This window comes from Ursus arctos, unplaced genomic scaffold (genome assembly GCF_023065955.2).
Source record: "Ursus arctos isolate Adak ecotype North America unplaced genomic scaffold, UrsArc2.0 scaffold_25, whole genome shotgun sequence".
In the NCBI taxonomy this organism is placed as follows: Eukaryota; Metazoa; Chordata; class Mammalia; order Carnivora; family Ursidae; genus Ursus; species Ursus arctos.
Genome location: NW_026622930.1, coordinates 10,176,580 through 10,195,646, shown reverse-complemented (window position 1 = coordinate 10,195,646; position 19,067 = coordinate 10,176,580). Strand labels below are relative to the sequence as shown.

At 43.9% G+C, this 19,067-nt stretch overlaps 1 protein-coding gene across 2 annotated transcripts in view; it reads right to left on the bottom strand.

The window, feature by feature from the left end:
• The window catches only part of DDX24 (DEAD-box helicase 24), a 37,571-nt gene extending 18,964 nt beyond the window's left edge, over positions 1-18,607 (bottom strand). Inside the window, exons 1-8 of one of the 2 annotated variants that reach the window (XM_026515379.4) lie at positions 18,501-18,607; positions 16,609-17,325; positions 9,038-9,550; positions 7,814-7,967; positions 7,029-7,544; positions 4,604-4,679; positions 2,115-2,303; positions 174-303 (exon numbers count right to left, since the gene is read on the bottom strand). In XM_026515379.4, the coding sequence (XP_026371164.3) occupies positions 174-303; positions 2,115-2,303; positions 4,604-4,679; positions 7,029-7,544; positions 7,814-7,967; positions 9,038-9,550; positions 16,609-17,320 (2,290 nt within the window). In that variant the 5' untranslated portion in view covers positions 17,321-17,325; positions 18,501-18,607. The remainder of the gene's footprint in view (positions 1-173; positions 304-2,114; positions 2,304-4,603; positions 4,680-7,028; positions 7,545-7,813; positions 7,968-9,037; positions 9,551-16,608; positions 17,326-18,500) is intronic. The other variant, XM_057318501.1, reaches the window with a different exon arrangement.
• Positions 18,608-19,067: the final 460 nt, after the last annotated feature.

Here is a 19,067-nt window from a genome sequence, read left to right as displayed (position 1 = left end):
CCAAGGGTTGTAGGCTCGTCTGAGACTAAAGCCTTGTGAAAAGAAGTAAAAGGCATCTTGCTGATTTTAACAAGACCCATGGTAGTGGCGAAGTTCCAACAGGACAAAAGTTGAAGGAAATAACAAACAAAAAATGCTAAACGTATTCTTCAAGTCCCATGCAGCCTGCTCACCCTTATACATCTCTTCTTCCAGCTCAATCTCAAGGGCAGCGGCTGCCTGTTCAATCCAAGAGTTGTGCAGACAAGCCTGGAAGTTCCGATACTCCGCTTTCTCAATCTGTCGAGCTAAATGGATTCGTTCCTGGGAGAAAGGAATACAGTGTTCATCTGACAGCGTTCAGACCTCTAGGAAGCAAAGGCTCATATAGGTTGTGTCTTTAAAAAAAAAGCTCAAGATCAGCTCCCATCAAAATGAATTTGTTCTGGGGCACCTGGGTGGCACAGCGGTTAAGCGTCTGCCATCGGCTCAGGGCGCGATCCCGGCGTTATGGGATTGAGCCCCACATCAGGCTCCTCCGCTATGAGCCTGCTTCTTCCTCTCCCACTCCCCCTGCTTGTGTTCCCTCTCTCGCTGGCTGTCTCTATCTCTGTTGAATAAATAAATAAAATATTAAAAAAAAAAAAATAGAGGGGTGCCTGGGTGGCACAGCGGTTAAGCGTCCGCCTTCGGCTCAGGGCGTGATTCCGGCGTTATGGGATCGAGCCCCACACCAGGCTCCTCCGCTATGAGCCTGCTTCTTCCTCTCCCACTCCCCCTGCTTGTGTTCCCTCTCTCCCTGGCTGTCTCTGTCTGATAAATAAATAAAATCTTAAAAAAAAAAAAAAAAAAAAAAGAATTTGTTCTGATTCCTGATAAAAGCACAGACGGCAATCATTACATGAGTACACAAATGAAATCACAAGAGCCAGCTTTCTAAACAACAAACCTGAAAAGCCCCACCTGCTGGAAGCCCACCTTGGTTGGACTGCCAATCTACAGGTGTCCAAAGGGAACTCTTTTCCCCAGATGCCACAGATAGCTCCCATAGCTGAGCCGGAACTCTGACACACCCCAACAGCCCTGAGTTAGAGCCACACTGTGACTGATCGGAGGGACCACAAACTAACAGAACGGCCTTCCCTCTCTTCCATGTTGTTCTTGCCAAAAATATTTCAACTCTCCCGCTCAAGGGTGTTGGGGTCAGAACACAAGGAGAGGAAACATGGACAAAATGGAAGAGATCCTATAGTGTGGGGAAAAGGAGCCATGGGAAGTGAGGGTACCTCCCAACTCTCCTTGCTAACGGGAATTCTCTGTCCTCTCCATCCTTCCAAGCTCATCTCCCATCATATTTTCCCACATGGCTAACACTCCTTTCATTGGAGCCAAGAATCCTTGAACTGTTCCACGCTTCTACTCCCTCATTTCCTGGAATTCTGCCTCCTCTCCACCTCTGCATATGCAAGAGGCTTGGAGGAAACCTCATCTCCTACCAATATAAGCATAATGCCCACCAGTCCCACAGTGCTCCACCTGTACCTGAACTTCAGCATTAGCTCAGCCTCCCTCACAAGCCAGTGCACCTCAATGGGGGAAGCCACACCTGGCTTTGGTACCTGACACACGGTGGCCCAGAGTCAGCAGCACCTACTCCACTGAATGCTTGCTGAGTAAAATAAAACCCCAAAGGTAGAATTACTGGCATTTGCTTCAGGGACGTGACAAACCTTTAGTATCTGCCTCAGCAAGACAAGCTGACCTTACTTCCCTACAACCACTGGATGTCCAGGCAGCCACACTCATTGTCCTTGTCCAGTGGAGGGAGAAGGTGGTAGTGGAGGTTCCAGGGACAGGCAGTGAAGAAAGGGCTCAAGAAAAAAACTCCTCATGTTTTTGACCACTCACCTTTCTCCCTTCTACCACATATAGTGCCCCACTTCTTTTCTTTTTTTGTTTTTGTCTTTCTCCCTCTTCCTTCCTCCCTTTCTTTTTTTTTTAAATGAATCTTCCTATTCAGCTGTTGGCAGAACCATTAGTTTCCAAGGGTCCTACTGCCAGAGCCTCACAGCAAGGTGAAGGCACAACACGATCCCTTCCCTCATTAGTACGAGAGTTTTAATTTTTCTTTTTACCTTGACTGCATCCATGTACTTTGTCTGCACAGGAAAGAGTGGGATGTCCTCATCTTTCTTGAGGGTTTTGTAAATCTTCTTAAAGTTGATCACATCCTCAGGCCCAATCAGCATCAGGCTGAGGCCTTCATTGGTGGCACGAGCCGTTCGACCACTTCGGTGGACATAGATCTCCGAGGTACGAGGGACCTGCCAGAGGAACCAGGAAGTCAACGCGTTATCATCACCAACTGCGTTCTTCCCCTCAGGGCCAGCTTCCCTGAGCTGGGCAGCTAGAAACTTCTCCAGCACTGTGGACAGATCCAGCCCTTTTCCCTTAGTCCTAATTCTTTAGCCCATTCACTGGGCAGCGTCTGCCCTCCCAAGCGCCCTGCCCTGGTTTCAGACCCTGATGACCACTCAATGGAACAACGACAGTCACTTATTTTGTCTCGAGTGTTCTCCACTCCCCTTGACCCAGCCCAAAGCTGCCACTGCAATCTTCCTGAGTCAAAGGAAGATTCCTGACCATAATTCCCACTCTAACTAAAGAAACTCCACTGATTCTTCATGAACCCTACATGAACGATTGAACATGGTAATTATAACCAACACTTACTTAGTGATTACCATGGGCCAGGCAATTCCAAGCACTTTGCATATATCATCCCACTTATTCCTCACAAACAGTAACATGAAGTGCTTTCATGATTATCTATATTATAGATAAGGAAACTGACACACAGAGATGTTAAACAATTCCCCCTAGATGGACGACTAAATAGTGGAGCCAAGATTCAAACTGAAGCAGTCCATCTGCAAAGCCCATGCTAACCCCTAGGCTCTACTGCTTCTACTATAATATATACTGGATATATTATCCACCGGTGTGGCATGGGTGCTGACAATCCCTCCCTCCCCTGCACCCACCACTACTCAAGAACAGTCTTCTCCACTGAGCCCAAATTAACACTACCACTTCCAATGCAGCTCTAAGTACTTAACTGTTCATAAGGTGCTAGAAATGCAGTCTGTTGGCCGTTTTTCACCTTCTTCTCCCAACATAAGCCCCCACTTGTAGCCAACTGCCCACTTCCACACTATCTCCTCCTTCCTTTTCACCTCTACATGCCCAGATCCTCCCCATCCTTAAATGCAAAGCATCTTTTAGAAATCCCTTCCCCACCTCCCAAACTAGAAGTTACTACTCTCTCCCGTTATATTTTGCAACTTTCTAATATCTTCTGCCTTAAATTATGGCTGTGGTCATCTCATCTCCTTTAGTTGGTCTGCTACTTCTCAGGGGCTAGGACTGTATTTTATCTGGGTATCTCCTACAAAGACTGGTCCAGCCTCTTCCCCAAAAAGAGGAGGAAGAAAGATTTGCTACACTGAATTGGCACTCTGATTTTTTTAAAGATTTATTTATTTGAGAGAACAGAGAGAGACAGAGCACGCAGGGGGTGGGGCAGAGGGAGAGAATCCTCAAGCAGACTCCCCACTGAGCTCAGAGCCGAAACTGGGCTTGATCTCATGACCCAGGAGATCATGACCTGAGGTGAAACCAAGAGTTGGACGCCCAACCGACTGAGGCACCCAGGTGCCCCTATAGCCTGAAAGATTTTTTTAAAGCATGAGGGACTAGAAAGGAGAAATAACAATGCCAGAATAGCTGACACTTACTGAGTACTTAACACTGCGCCAGGGGTTTCATCAGCAAGAGCTCATTTAATTCTCATGGTAACCCTACGGGTTAGGCAGCATCATCACTCCCAGTTTACAAACAATGACACTGAAACCAGGGATGTTAAGTAACATGCCCAAAGCTAACTACCTATGAAGCAGGCCACAAGCATCTGAACCCTACAAGGGTGGCTCTGGAGCCTAAACTCCTAACTACCACTCTATGCTAGGATTTACTCGGTGCACGCACTAATATTAATGTCAGTATCAACAGCAGCTCACACTTAGTAAGTGCTCAGGATATGCCCTGTGTCTTTCTAAACTCTTCACACATAATAACTTATTTTACCTTAATAAGAACTTGAAGAAGTAGATACTGTGATAACTTTCATTTAACAAATAAAAACACTGAGGCAGAAAGAGACTAAACAGCTTGCTCAAGGTTATACACAGCTAGGATTTAAGCCCAGGCAGGTCCTAACCACCACACTCATCTAATTCTGTATAGGAGGGTAACTAACCAATTTACATGCTACTATGCCCATTCCATGGAAGAAAATAAGACTCTAAACCTGCCAACATCAATTATGTTTGCCCAAACCAAAGAGAGAGGGGCTAAGTGATATCAGAAGTGCCAAGAGGTTTTCTGAGAATAAATCTCATGAGTGTTCCAAACGTGGCAGCAGATAGTCAGCCACTAGATGCCAGTGATACTCTGCTGCATGAGGCCTTGGGATTAACAATTCTTCTCCCTCTATTTCCTCCCTCCCCAAACCTTTGCTTAAAAAATTCCCCATTCAATGCAACAAATTCCCTAATGCTCCTACCTGGTAATGGATGACATGCTGGACTTTAGGAATATCCAGGCCCCGAGCTGCCACATCTGTTGCCAGGAGAACACAACTGTGGTAGAGAGACAAAGCTCATTAATAATAACTAATTGCTATCATTCATCAGATTCTTACCACCTGCTGAGTACGCTAGATGAAGCAATTGAGGCTCAGAGAGATTAACTTCCCAAAGCACAAACATGGCTATTCACTTGTGGAGCCGGGATCCAAAGCTGGGTCTCACTGACCACAATCAACAAGCCACACTCTGCAATAATAAAAGACCACCTCCAGGAAATTAAATGAGGCCATACATATTCTAGGTCAGTGACCTCATCTTCTATCACCCTCCCACTCACTTCCCTCTGTCACAGAGACATCCTCGCTTTCTTTCCAATTTGCCAAACATGCTCTGGCCTCCAAGTCTCTGCACTTGCTACACCGTAGGCCTTACAAAGTCTTCCTCAGACATTCAGGTTTCCTTGCTTTGTCCATACTTTGCTGTTAACCCCTCCCTCTCAGGGAAACCTCCCTGACCCCACTTTTGCACAACTCCCTGCACAACTTTACTCCTCAGCACTCAGCACCACCTGACAAACTACATAGTTGCTTTTCAATTTATGATCTCCCGTCACTGGAATGTAAACCCTGTAACAGCAAGGGCTTTGCATTACTCACTGTTCCATTAACCTAGAACAGTGCCTGGTTCACAGTAAGCACTCAATAATTTCATTGGGTAACGTTTCTTAATGTATGTGTAGTTCAAGGAAAAGTCAAAAGCACCTCATCTATGTCTTAAAAACTTAAGATTCTGGGCTCTTCAGAATCCCTGGCTCCCTGTAGTTCTGAGGTAGGGCTGGGGAATATGATGCAAATTAAAGTGTGTTAAACATTCAACCATTGCTCTTTTTCTATAAAGGGCGAGACCAAAAATTATTTTGGGCTTTGCAGGTGATAGCCTCTGTTGAAACTACTCAACTCTGCTATTACACTGCAAAAGTAGCCATAGACAATACATAAATGGGCCTTGCTGCCTTCCAATAAAACTACATGATTTAGCTCATGTGCCACAGTTTCCCAATCCCTGATCGAATTAAATGGAGAGGCCACTTTTAGGCACACAGACTTGAGGAATGGAATGTAGAAAGAAAGGGCCCACAGGTACCACCTGGCTGAGTATAGACAGGCCCATCGGGTGACCCACCTCAAAATACCCATAGGCCCTAACTGACCAATAGGCTACTTACAACTAGGCAGCTACCAAAAAAAGGGAGAACTCCATACATGGCCATACCTCCTCATCTTCCCCCTTTAAAAACAGCCCCATCCACTGCCTCATTGCAGACAGCCTCTCTGTTGTCCTGATTGCCCACTCCCGTGTGGTATATTCAATAAACTATCTCCTTTGTTCTGCCTCAGGTGAATTCTTTCAATGCCAGTGCCTTGGCTTTCACCTGATTGTTGCCCCACATTTGGGGGCCCCCATCCAATCAAGACACCCTACTTAGACACCACATAAACTGCTAACTTTTACCTAGCAACATTCCAAGGGAGGTAAACCAGACACTATTTCTAGAAACTAATCACTCCGTAATCTATCAAAACACCAGGCAAATGTCAATCTACACTTGACCTCAACTTCTCAGGCCCTTCTCCTGACAATATGCACACTGCTGCCAGAGCATCAGTCTGGCCCCAAAGGAGATGCACAGTGACAGCACGGCAGGACAAAGCATGAGCTCTGGGTCTGACCCGTTTGTGTGAGCCCAGCTCTGTCACTTCCAGGATGAGAAACCTTGGGCAAGCTGATCAGCTTTTCTAGATGTTACTTTTATCAATCTATAAAATGAGAATAATGACAATAAATGATAAATGGTAATAACATTTACCAAGTACATACCATGGGCTAGGCATTGTTCTAAATGCTTTATATGTATTCCCTTAATCTTCCCAACAACCCTCTCAATTACCTTCTATTATTATACTATTATGCTAATTATGAGAAAACTGAAACACACTTGAAGTAATTTGGCCAGCTACAAGTGGTACAGCCAAGGTCTTAATCTCAAGCAGTCTGGATCCAGTCTGTGTTCTTAACCATGAATCTATTCTGCTTCTTCTCAAGGATGTTAGAATTGAATGTGATAATATATCTAAAATGTCAACATGATACTTACTCTAGTTCTCCACAACAATAGGTATTAATGTCACCATTACTCATTATTAAGAAAGTTTCTGTTAGACATTATCAGCAACCACATGCATTAGATGAGCGTAAGCCTGCTTCATGATGTGCAAAAAAGGGCTACCTTCTACTGATAAGGCCTCCATGTCAGAAGGTAGCTTCCCACCATCTCCCCACCATCCTGGCAACCTTGACCTAATGACTAGAACCTAGGCTCTGGGTACAGGCCTGACTTACTCTTCTAGACGGGCAAACTGCTCCAGGTTTCTGAGCCTCTGCTTCTGGTGCATGCAGGCATGTAGGGTCAGTGGCATGATATCCAGGACTTTGAGGAGCCCAGAGAGGCGTTTGATGCAGGAGATACTGTTGGCAAACACTAAGGTGCGGCCTGGATACTGCATCAGGAAGTAGTACAGATATAAGTCTTTCTCATCGGTCTCACAATGAATCTTGGTCTCTGTCAGTGACTCCACCGTGGCTTCATTTCTGGTCAGGTCGATGACCTTGGGCTTGCCCCTCATGCCAATCTTCTGCACGAGGAGGTCAAGTTTGGCAGTTTTGTCAATTTTCTTAACGTGCTTCTTGTGAAGGATTCGAGCAGGAACCTGATGTACCAGGGTCAGTGTGGCAGAAAAAATAAGCGTCTGTCTCTTTGGGTTGTACTGGGAGTCACTGAGCATCTCCAGCAGCTGTGAGAGCTCAGCAAAGTGGCCTTTCTCAACCATCCGATCAGCCTCATCGACCACCAGGCACCTGCAGATCCAGAGAGACCCACATAACCTGAGGAGTCATTTATATAGCACACTCAACTACCATCTCTACCCTCAACACAGACATACACACACACACGTCACCACCAGGACTCGATCCCCCTCATGCATGGTTCTCTAAAGGCCAACGTCTGGCTGGTACCACACCATGGCACTTAGTGATAGGGAGAAGGTAGGGCATTCGCTACTATGCTACCTCAGGCCCACAACAGAAAAGGGAGTGAAAGGGAAGGGGGAGGTACTGTCACTTACCTGAGCTGCCTAAGGTTGCTCAAATGAGGGTGCTTTTCTTTAATTAGCTCCCACAGCCGGCCCGGAGTGGCAACCACAATCTCTGGCTGGCGGTTTAGCATCCTCTGCTGTTTCTGCGCAGACATTCCACCAACCAAAATAGCAGTTTTAATTCCTATGGTACACAAAATATAAAAGACCCTGTTAATCAGTCTGGCTGAATATTTTTTGCCATGACTGACACAGGCGCCCCCAGATTAGCCCAGGCAATCAATCACCAGGACAGCTCCCCTATTTGGGGGGGGGGGGGAGTGACTAAAAGAGCGGGCCTGGCCTGACTCTTGGTGCCACTCCTAGAAGGAACATCAAGACTTCTATGATCTGGGCCTTGCCTATTTCCCCAACCTCATTTCTTTCTACTCCCTCCCCTTTATCAACAACAGAAGAGCTGGATTTGAACGCAGGCATGTTTACATCCAAAGTTCCAGGAAAACTGAGCAGTAGTGCACCACAATGCTGGGAATGAGGTCACTCTGCAGCTGTGACATACTCCCTAGAAAGCCCTGCCCATCCCCCTCAATTAGAATTACTATGAACCTCCTCTAATGCCTACTGTGTGTTCTGATCTCTGGTGTAGGACTTCTCAAGGTATCCAATGTGGAAAGAAAACACAGGATCATGTAGGCAATGTGCTTAGTGAAGTGCCTGGCAGATAGTAGGAGCTTGGTAAGTAACTGTTGCTTTTATTACAAAGTTAAAATTCTCACTGTGCAGCCCTTCCCGAAAGGAATTCCCTGAGAGAATAAGTTCTAGTGCCCTAAGGCAAAGGTTGGCAAACTTTTCCTTGAAGGGTCAATAGAAAGCATTTTGGCCTTGTGAGCTAAATCTGTCACAAATACTAACTTCATTCTACCTTGGTAGTGCAAAAGCAGCCATAGACACTATGTAAACAAATGGGTGTGGCTGCACTTTATTCACAAAAAGAGGTACTCTGCCAACCCCTGCCTTAAGCATCCACTATATCCGATAAATTGACTAATTTCCTATGCATCTAGAGTGGCATTAGCTATGCATCATCCTTGGGAGAATTCAGAAAGTGTCACTCAAACATTTTTCTGTAAGGCTTAATTCTCTGGCAGGTGAGAGATTTCCCCTAAAGGGCAGGAGCCACAGCTCGTTCACCTTTGCCACCCCAGCATCTAGGATCCTCTCAGGAAGTATTTCTTAAATGGAATTAAACCTTACCTGTAAACTTGGCCACAGCATCGATGTGCTGCTTTACCTGGACAGCGAGCTCCCTAGTGGGAGTCAGAACCAGCCCAAGCAGAGGGCGCTTTGGATGTGCTTTACAGATGGCGATTTTGCCACCCAACTCCTCCTTCAACTTTTCAGTTTCCTCTTCATCAAGCTTTTCCTCTTTGTCTTCATTCTGTTTGGGGATGGCCTTCTCCCTGATAAGAGAAGAAGGTCCTTCACCAGCATCATCATCACAGAAGGGCAGCACCTGGTCTGAGACAGCAGCTCCAGTTTTGACATTGCTGGGTGGTGCTCCAGTCTTCACTCCAGCTTCACTGGGCAGGACTTCGCCCTCAATTCCAATCTCATCAGGCAAAACACCAGACTCAGCTCCAGCCTCGGTTCTGGTCTCACCAGGTGATGCTCCTGTGTTACTTAGAGCTGGAGTAGGCTTCTTCTTCACCTGCCACTGCAGTACTGCATGGATCATTGGAATGGCAAAGGCAAGAGTTTTTCCACTTCCTTGAAAGTAAAACAAAAAACAAAAACAGTGTGATCAATAAATACACATACTTTTTGTCTGGGCTTCTTTCTTTTACACAGAATAAGGGACCCTGATAGCCAAGTGCTACCCTGAACAACCCAAAGCTCCTCAACTCAGCATGGTTCCCCAAGAGCACTGCAACCAGAGGGCATCTGTAATTAAAAGCCTGAGAAAAAGTCTAGCAGACTAGCAGTGAGGCCTGCTAGTCTCCCAATGCTACACACAAGTCCAAGTGCTGAAAATCTAAACAGACAAGGTTTGTGTGTTTTGTCATTGTTGTGAAGAAACACGACCACATTAGGGTATGGGGGATGGAAATCTATATATAGTTTCCTAAGACCTTTGGCGGAGAAGATGGGAGTAGAAGACAATTTTCTTAGTTTTTGAGAAAACTTAAAATTAGCACACTTTTATCTATGCTTGGACATTTTCAAACTGATCTTTGAATATATATGAAGCTTAAATTCACATCTTCTGGGTCATTAATACAAACAGCTCAAGTTGAGAATTTAAAGTAGTTCCGAAGTTAAAATGCCCCCAGCAAAAGCAAATAAATTATCTCTGGAGGGAAAAACTTTTATCACAGGCCTCAAAGAATTCTCACAAGGGGCATGTGGGTGGCTCAGTCGGTTGAGCGTCTGACTCTTAGTTTTGGCTTGGGTCATGATCTCACAGTCGTGGGACTGAGCCCCAAGTCAGGCTCTGCGCTCAGCACAGGGTCAGCTCAAGGGATTCTCTCTCCCTCTCCCTCTGCTTCTCCCCCAACTTGATGTCTCGCTCTCTCTCAAATAAATAAATAATCTATTAAAAAGAATTTTCACAAATAATTTTCAAAGGAAAATTCAAAGGAAATTTCAAAGGAAATTTTTCAAAGGAAAATTTTTCAAAGGAAAATTTTCTCAGTAAAAAAATAACCCACAAGAAAACAAGGCACGATAAGCAAGAATTATAAGGAAAAAAGAGAGCAAAACAGACCCTTAAAACTTTAGATAAAACAGCACTTTTCATCAGAAACCATCAAAGCTAGAAGACAGTATTACATCTTTATTTGAAGACCTGAAAAAAAAAAAAATCAGACAACCTAGAACTCTCTACTCAGCAAAAATTCCTTTCAAAACAAATGCAAAATAAAGACATTCAGGCACACAAAAGCTGAAAAATTTATCGTTAGCAACCCTGAACTACAAGAAGTACTAAAGGGAGTCTTTCAAGCAGAAGATGCTACTGGATGAAATTCCAGATCTGTACAAAAGAAGAGTACCAGAAACAGTAATGGTAACTGGGTAAATATGAAAGATGTCTTTTTCTTATTGAAACATATGATTTAAGTGTAAACTTAAAATTATTAAACATAAAAATGTATTTTGGATTTCTAACACATACAAAGTGTGAAACAAAAAGTAGAATGTAAAGGAGAAAGGGAAATATATAGTCTTGTAAGGTTCTTGTACTGTATATAAAATAGTATATTATTATTTGAAGACAAACTATGACTTACTAGATATACTACGAACCCAAAAGCAACCACTAGAAGAACGTTAACAGTTACAGCTAATAAGATCAATAAAGGATATAAAATGCCATCACAAAAAATAATCAGTCCAAAAGAAGCTAAAAGGAAAAAAGGGTACAGCAAACAGCAAAATAACAGATTACAACTTAACCAATATCACATTAAATGTAAATGACCTCAACAAATAAAAGACAGACTGTCACAATGATTAAACAGCAAGACCCAACACCTGCTCTCTACAAGAATGCCATTTTATTTTTTTTCTTATAAGCCTTGGTTTAATATAAAGCACATGATAAATGATACAGACGAAAAGCCAGATGAAGAGGTACATAAGGCAAGGTCTGGAAGGGTTCCAAGGGCTTTTGTCCCTGTGAATCTGGGGGTGCACCACCCTCCCAGCACAAGGATGGGTTCACCAACTTAGAAGCTCCAAGAAACCAGAATAAATACAATGACGTCAGTAGGCTGAAAGTGTAAGTATGAGGGGCACCTGGCTGGCTCAGTTGATAGAGCATGTGTCTCTTGATCTCAGGGTTGTAAATCTGAGCCCCACATTGGGTGTAGAGATTACTTTAAAATAATCTTTAAAAAAATACAAGTATGCAAAACACACCACGCAAACATTAATCAAAACAAAGCTGGAAAAGGTACATTAATATCAGATTGAGAAGATTTTAGAAAAAAGGATACTTTGGGGATAAAGAAGGCCATTTCATAATGAAAGGATAAATTCATTTAGAGGGTACAACAGTCCTAAACATTTATACACCTAAATATAACAGAGCTTTAAAACACAGGGAACAAAAACTAATGAAACTTCAAAGAAACCTATCACTCAAGAAAAAATAAGTAACACAAATATTCCTAATACATTAAAGCAATTAAATCTATAGTTAAAACCCACCCTACAAAGTAAAGTGCAGGCAAAGATGAAGACTACCAAATATTTAAGGAAGGAAAAAAATACCAATCCTATACAAACTCTTTCAGAAAACTGTAAAGAATACTTCCAGTCATTCCAAGGCCTGCATTACTGATTCCAAAACCAAAGACATTACTAGAGAACAAACCAATATCCCATGAACAGAAATTTAAAAATTATCAACAAAATTCTAGCAAATCAAATCCAATATATAAATGGAATAATAACACTGTGACCAAATTTGGTTTATCCCAGGAATGTAAGTTTAGTTTAGCATTTGAAAATCAGTGTAATTCACCACTGTCAACAGACTCAAATTGGAAAAACCACTTATCTTAATAAATGCAGAAAGAGCGTTTCAAAAAACCACCATTCCTGATAAAAATGTTCAGCAAACTAGGAACTGAAGAGAATTTTCTCAATCTGATAAAGGGCCACCTATGAAAAATCTAGACCTAACATCATACTTAATGATGGAAGAATGAATATTGTTCCCCAAAGATCAGGAACAAAACAATGGTGCCCACTCTACCACTTCAATTCAAAATTGTACTGGAGGTTTTATTGTCTTAAGACAAAAATAAACATAAGGCATCTAAACTGGATAACTACAGAAAATCTGATGTAATCTTCAAGAAACTACCTGATGGGGGGTGCCTGGGTGGCTCAATCAGTTAAACACCTGACTCTCGATTTTGGTGTGGGGCATGATCTCAGGGTGGTGAGATTGAGACCTGTGTTGGGCTCTACGCTCAGCAGAGTCTGCTTGGAATTCTCTCTCTTCCTCTCCCCCTCTTCCTGCTCACACTCTTTCTCTCTCTCTCTCTGTAAAATAAATGAATAAAATCTTAAAAAAAAAAAAAAAAAAGAAAAACTACTTGATGGTACCAAGTTGCAGGCCACAGGCCAATACACAGTCATCATATCACTCTTTGTTAGCAACAATCTGAAATAGAAAAGTTTAAGTTGCCATTTACAATAGCATCAAAAATATTTAAGGACAAATCTAGTAACAGACGTGCATACACTAAAAACTACAAAACACTGCTAAAAAAAAATTAAAGACCTAAAAAACTGGAGATATACTACATTCATGGGAATATTCTATATTGTCCAGATGTCATTTGTCCTCAGTTTGCTTTTTAATCAATGCAATCTCAATCCAAATGCCAGCTGGCTTTTGGCAGGAACTGACAAGTTGATTTTAAAATTCAAATGGAAACGCAAAGGGCCTAGAATAGCCAAAATAACTTTTAAAAAGAACAAAGAGGACTTACACTACCTGATTTAAAACTTATTCTAAAGCTGCTATATCCAAGATAGTGAAGTTTTGATGTAAAAAGACAGACCAGATCAATGGAGGGAAAAAAACACTCTAGAAATAGACCCACACCTATATAGTCACTGATTTTCAAAAAACATATAAAGGCAATTCGGTGGAGAAAGGACAGGTGTTTTTTTTTTTAAGATTTTATTTATTCATTTGACAGAGAGACAGCCAGCGAGAGAGGGAACACAAGCAGGGGGAGTGGGAGAGGAAGAAGCAGCCTCCCACCGGAGGAGTCCGATGCCAGGCTCAATCCCAGAACGCCGGGATCACGCCCTGAGCCAAAGGCAGACGCTTAACGACTGAGCCACCCAGGCACCGCAAAGACAGTTTTTCAACACACGGTGCTGGATATCCATGATGTAGGGGGGAAAAAAAGGAACTCTGATCCACACTTCTCTATAAACAAAAGTTAACACAATAAAGATCACAGAGTGAAACATAAAACCTAAAACTCATAACACTTCTAGAAGAAAACTCCAGAGAAAATCTTTGTGATCTCGGGTTAGGCAAAGGATTATATATAATAAGCACATTCATAAAAAGGAAAGCGATAATCTGAACTTCAAAATAACGAACTTCTGATCTTCTGAAAGACACTGTAAAGAGGATAAAAAGACAAGCCACAGACTGGGAAAAAAAATCATAAACCACGTATCTGATAAAGGGGGTATAGCCAGAATATATAATGAATTCAGCAACAGGAAAACAATAACCCAATTAAAAAATGGGGAAGAGAATTGAAAAGGCACCATCAAAGAATATACAAATAGGCACTTAAAAAGATGCTCAACAAGTCGCTAGGAAGATACCAATTAAAGCCACAAGGAAACCATGATAAAATTTTAAAAGTCTAAAATAAAATTAAAGACTGAACATACCAAGTACTGGCAGGGACAGGGACCAATTCAAACACTAACTGGGTGGGTATGTGAAATGGTATAATCACTTTGGAAAAATCCTAAAAAGTTTCATTTACCTTAAGACCTAGCTATTCCACAGGTATTTACCAAACAGAAATTAAAGCATATACCCATACAAAGACTGACACAGCAATATTTACGATATATATTTTTAAAGATTTTATTTATTTATTCGGGAGGGAGAAAGGGCGGGGGGGGAGGTTAGAGCCCGCAGATGCCCGCAGGAGAGAGCAAGAGGGTGTGTACACACGGGGGAGGGAGAAACAAAGGAAGAGAGAATATTGAGCAGGCTCTGCTGAGCGAAGAACCTGACATGGGGATAAATCTCAGGACCCTGAGATTATGACCTGAGCCAAAACCAAGAATTAGAGGCTTAACCGACTGAGCCACCAGATGCCCCTATTTACAATAGACAGTTTTATTTGTATAGTCAAAAACTATAAAGAACAAAAATATCCATCAACAGATGGATAAACAAACTGAGCTATATCCATACACTAGAATATTACTCATCAATAAAAAGGAATGAACTACTGCTACTTGCAATAACATGGCTGAATCTCACAGTATGCTGACTGAAAGTGCCGAACACCCCCCCCCGCCAAAGTACAGTGTATGATTCCATTATATAAAACTCTGGAAAATACAGATTAATCATAGTGATCGAAAAAGCGTATCAGAGGTTGCCTTGGGGGTGAACAAGGAGCCGGGCCCAGGAGAGATTACAAAAAGGGCCCAAAAGCATCTTTTGGGGGTGATGGAAATGTGCATTATCTGTATGGGCAGCAGTTTGTCCACAGCCCCAAGTCTTTGACAATCTTGGACCTGCAGATTCACAGCACTCCACAGGGATAGCCCGACAGGAGCTGTGGTATGAATCCAAATGTCAGGCTCTAGCCACAGTGGCTCACACAACCTTGCCTCTGCTTCCAAAACCCACTCTAGGCCTCTGCAAAAACCAAAGCAATGTAGCAGAATGCTTACTAGCACACAGACCTACTCTAGAATCCAGGCACTACCACTTTTCAGCGTGGTCTCAGGGATACTGTCTCCTGTGAGGCTGTGTTTCCTCATCAGTAAGATGAGAATAATAATGCAACCTATCTTAGAGTGATTCTGAGAACTGAGTTTATCAATATGATGTATTTAACACAGCGCATGACACATTTTAAATACTAAGAAAATGTTCTATTACTTTCATTCCCGAGGCTTCTTCACTCTTCCATCTATGTGATTCTTCCACACGACCTCACCCATACTTTCCTGACCACCCTTTCCAGAAACCCAAGGCACAAAGTGTCTAGATGAGCTAGTTCTATGCCATACAATATAACAGTCACTAGCCATGTATGGATGGCTATCCAGCTCTTAAAATGTGGTTACTCTAAATTGATGTGCTACAAGTTCAAAAAACATGTCAGATTTTGAAAACTTAGTATAAAAATTAGAATGTAAAATATCTCAATAATTTTACATTAATTACATACTGAATTTTTTAAATAATTGATTAAATACATCATTAAAATTAAATTTCATCTGCTCTTTTTACCTTTTTAAAATATGGCTCCTAGAAAATTTGAAATCCCTATGTGGCTCACATTATATATATATTTCTATTGGTTACTGCTGGTCCAGTTGGATTTTAGTACCAGGCAGTACAAGCTCCTCCCTCCAATCAGTAACTTAATCTACTGAGGTCAAGTCAACGTGTCATTGCTTGACAAAGTCTTAGATGGTCCAAGGAATGAGAGAACTTTATTTAAATAATACCTAGTCCCAACAGTCACCTCATGCCAACATCTACCTACAAAATCCACCTAATGGTTATCTACCACAAACTCAAATCCTTCCAATAATGATAAACTCACCAATTCCCAAAGCAGCTCTTTTTGGACAACTCTTGAGAATTAGACACTTATTCCTTATACTAATGAAGATTTACCTCTCTAGAGGGTTGATCTTAGCCCTACTTTACCCCTCTGAGCCATTTAGGAAGGCTCAAGAATAAGAAAAAACTACCATTTGCAAATCACTTGCAGTGTACTGTGTAAATTTTACTGTGGCATTTACATTTAACCCACAAAGGGGGGGGGGTACTAGGTACTGGTGTTATCTCCATTTTATAACAGGACCTATAGGTGTCAGAGAGATAAAGCGACCTGTCCAGGATACCAATCAGAAAGTGGCAGACTTCAACCCAGAGCTGGCAGACTTCTAAACACCTTCATTCAACACTGCTTCTGTGGTTAGGTCCCCAAATTCCCCTCTCCCCAAGCCATCCAACCTGCTAGCAGCCACAAGGGCAACCCAAAAGCAATTTTACCCTGGCCAGCTAAGGATGCCCTTACCTGTCTCAGCAGCCCCAAGGATGTCCAGTTTGTCACGGATGGCAGGTGCCAAGGTCAGAGCTTGGATTGGTGTGGGTGCAGAGAAGCCTAGAAAGCTGAGTGCTCGGAGAACTGGCTTGGGTACAAACAGATCTTTCCAAGCCGTTACATCTGCCTTCTGGTCCTGCATTTCAGGCATCCATGTCTTTGCTTTTTTGGGCACCTTTGGAGTAGTACCCTGGGAAGGCTCCAATTTTTTTTTCCCTTTCTTTTTTTTCTTTTTTGGAACAGTCTGAGCTGAGCTTTCTGAAACCATCTCCTCTACCTGTGGATCAGGACAAACTGTGCCATCTCCCTGGGGCTCTGGCTCAGTATCTTCGACTTCAAACTCTTGCTGGGCACTGATTCCTTCAGTTTCCATGTCTTTGTTCTTCTTGAACTTCATCTTTTTCTTTGAGGAGCTGGACTCTCCTTCTTCCTTCCCTGAAACAGCTTGTGCCTTTCTCTTCTTGGGCTCCTCTTTTGAAAAGAGACTGGAGGAATTCTTGGCAGGGGAGACCAACTGGTAATCTGTCAGTTCCTCAAAGCAAACCAAGTCATCCATCTGCCCATCTGCAAATATATTTGGGTCAATCTCCACCTGCTTCCACTTTCCCACAACTTTGATTCCTTTTGTCTGAAATTTGCCATAGCTTGATGGCTTTGGCTTTGATTTTGTCTCCTTCAACTTCATGGTTGCTGAAAAGAAAAGGAGAGAAGTGTTCCATTAGATTGGCAACTGAAGAGCATAGGGTTCTGAGGCAACAAATATTTTCTAAATAGCCTACAGAGTACCAGGCTCTGCAAAGAAGTGAGGACACAGGAGATAGAGAAGATCGAAGAGGAGAAGAAATATACCAACGGAGTAGGCAGCTTGACCTGGAACGGAGGGTACACAGGAGATGGAGGAGCACAGCCACATGAGCTGGACCTGGTTTGGATTCCAGACCCAGTACTTACTGCTTGTGTGCCACTGGACAGTGATGTTTAATCCTCCCTAAACCTCAGTGCTCTCATCTTTTAAATAAGGGAGAGGGGCCCAATAATATCTAAGTCACAATATGTTTTATGCAAACAAATAAAATTATGTAAAGCATGGAGAATGAAGCCTGCCACACCCAAGTCATTTAGAAGACCGAATTAAGAATGTGCAGGGGTTGCGTGGGGTGGGGGGGGGACTAGGAGGCCAGCTTTATTGTAGGGTTCAAGCCTTGCCCCAAGAAGGCAAATGCCTATGACACCATTTTGGCCTTTGCCCATCCAGCTTTTTCGTTACATTTTAAATGATTTAAAACACATTTCCACAGAGGCCGCTTGAGTACCACTCCACCTACAAAGACCAAGACATATATAACAGGTCCTGGAAAAAAGCACAAAGGTAAACCGTAGCTCGAATCCGGACCGGCTCCGGGTCTATGGCGGACATCTCATCTCTGTGAACCTCAGTCTCCTCGCCTGTAAAATGGGGATGATGACGGTATCTGTCTCAGGGGGTCGTTACACCGACACAAAAAGGTGACGCACGTCAGAACCCGCTGAGCATGGCGCCTCGCCGGCTCGGCACGTCAGCTCGCAAGGAGGCTTCACCTACCGCCCCAGTTCCGCCACGACCGCAAACCACCTGGCTTCCACCGCGGCGGGAGTGCTCAGGCACGGGGGGCGAGGGGCCCGGCCCCGCGCCTCGCCTCGGGCACAACGCGCGCTCGACGCGGAGAGACCGACGCTGCCGGGCCTGGACGCCCACAACAGGGGTCCCCGGCACGGGGCCAAAGGCCGCCCTCTCTGGACCCGAGAACTCAGGCCAGTGCCCCGGACAGGCCCACGACGCGAGTCCCGGGGGCCTGCCCCAGCCCCGCTCGGGCTACGGAACTCACCGCGTGGAGACGCCGTCGCGGCTCCGTCACACGCCGGCCAACGGCCGCACACACCTCCACCGCGGTCTCTCAGCTGCAGCGTCGACCGCAGTTCCGGGGCGGGGCTTGCACACACGCACGCGCGAGCCCTGCTACAGGAAGTCCCGCCCCCATCTAGGCGCCGCCGCGTGATTCGCTGCCGCTGCGACGGATGACAGATTTCTGCAGGGCTGGTGCAAAGAGTGGTGAAAGGGAGCGTGGGTGAGGCTGCGCCGTGGTACTCCCCCTCGCCGGGCTTAGGGAGCAGGTGGAGCAGGTGAGTCGGCAGTGCAGCATCCGGCTCAGTGCCAGCTGGCGCACCGAAACATGTTTTCTTCTGTTCTTGGTCTAGTTGTAGTGCAGTGGCTGTCCACGAATAAAGTACCTACTGTGTGCCTGGAGCCTTGCAAAAGTTTTAGCATCTAATTTACAATCCAACCAGCCTGTAGCAGAGGTGCTGTTTTCTCTGTTTTTTTCATGCCTTACCTATTGCTCACTGATGGTTAGGCTATGTCCGTCTGACTCCAAAGCTCATGCTTTAATTGCCAA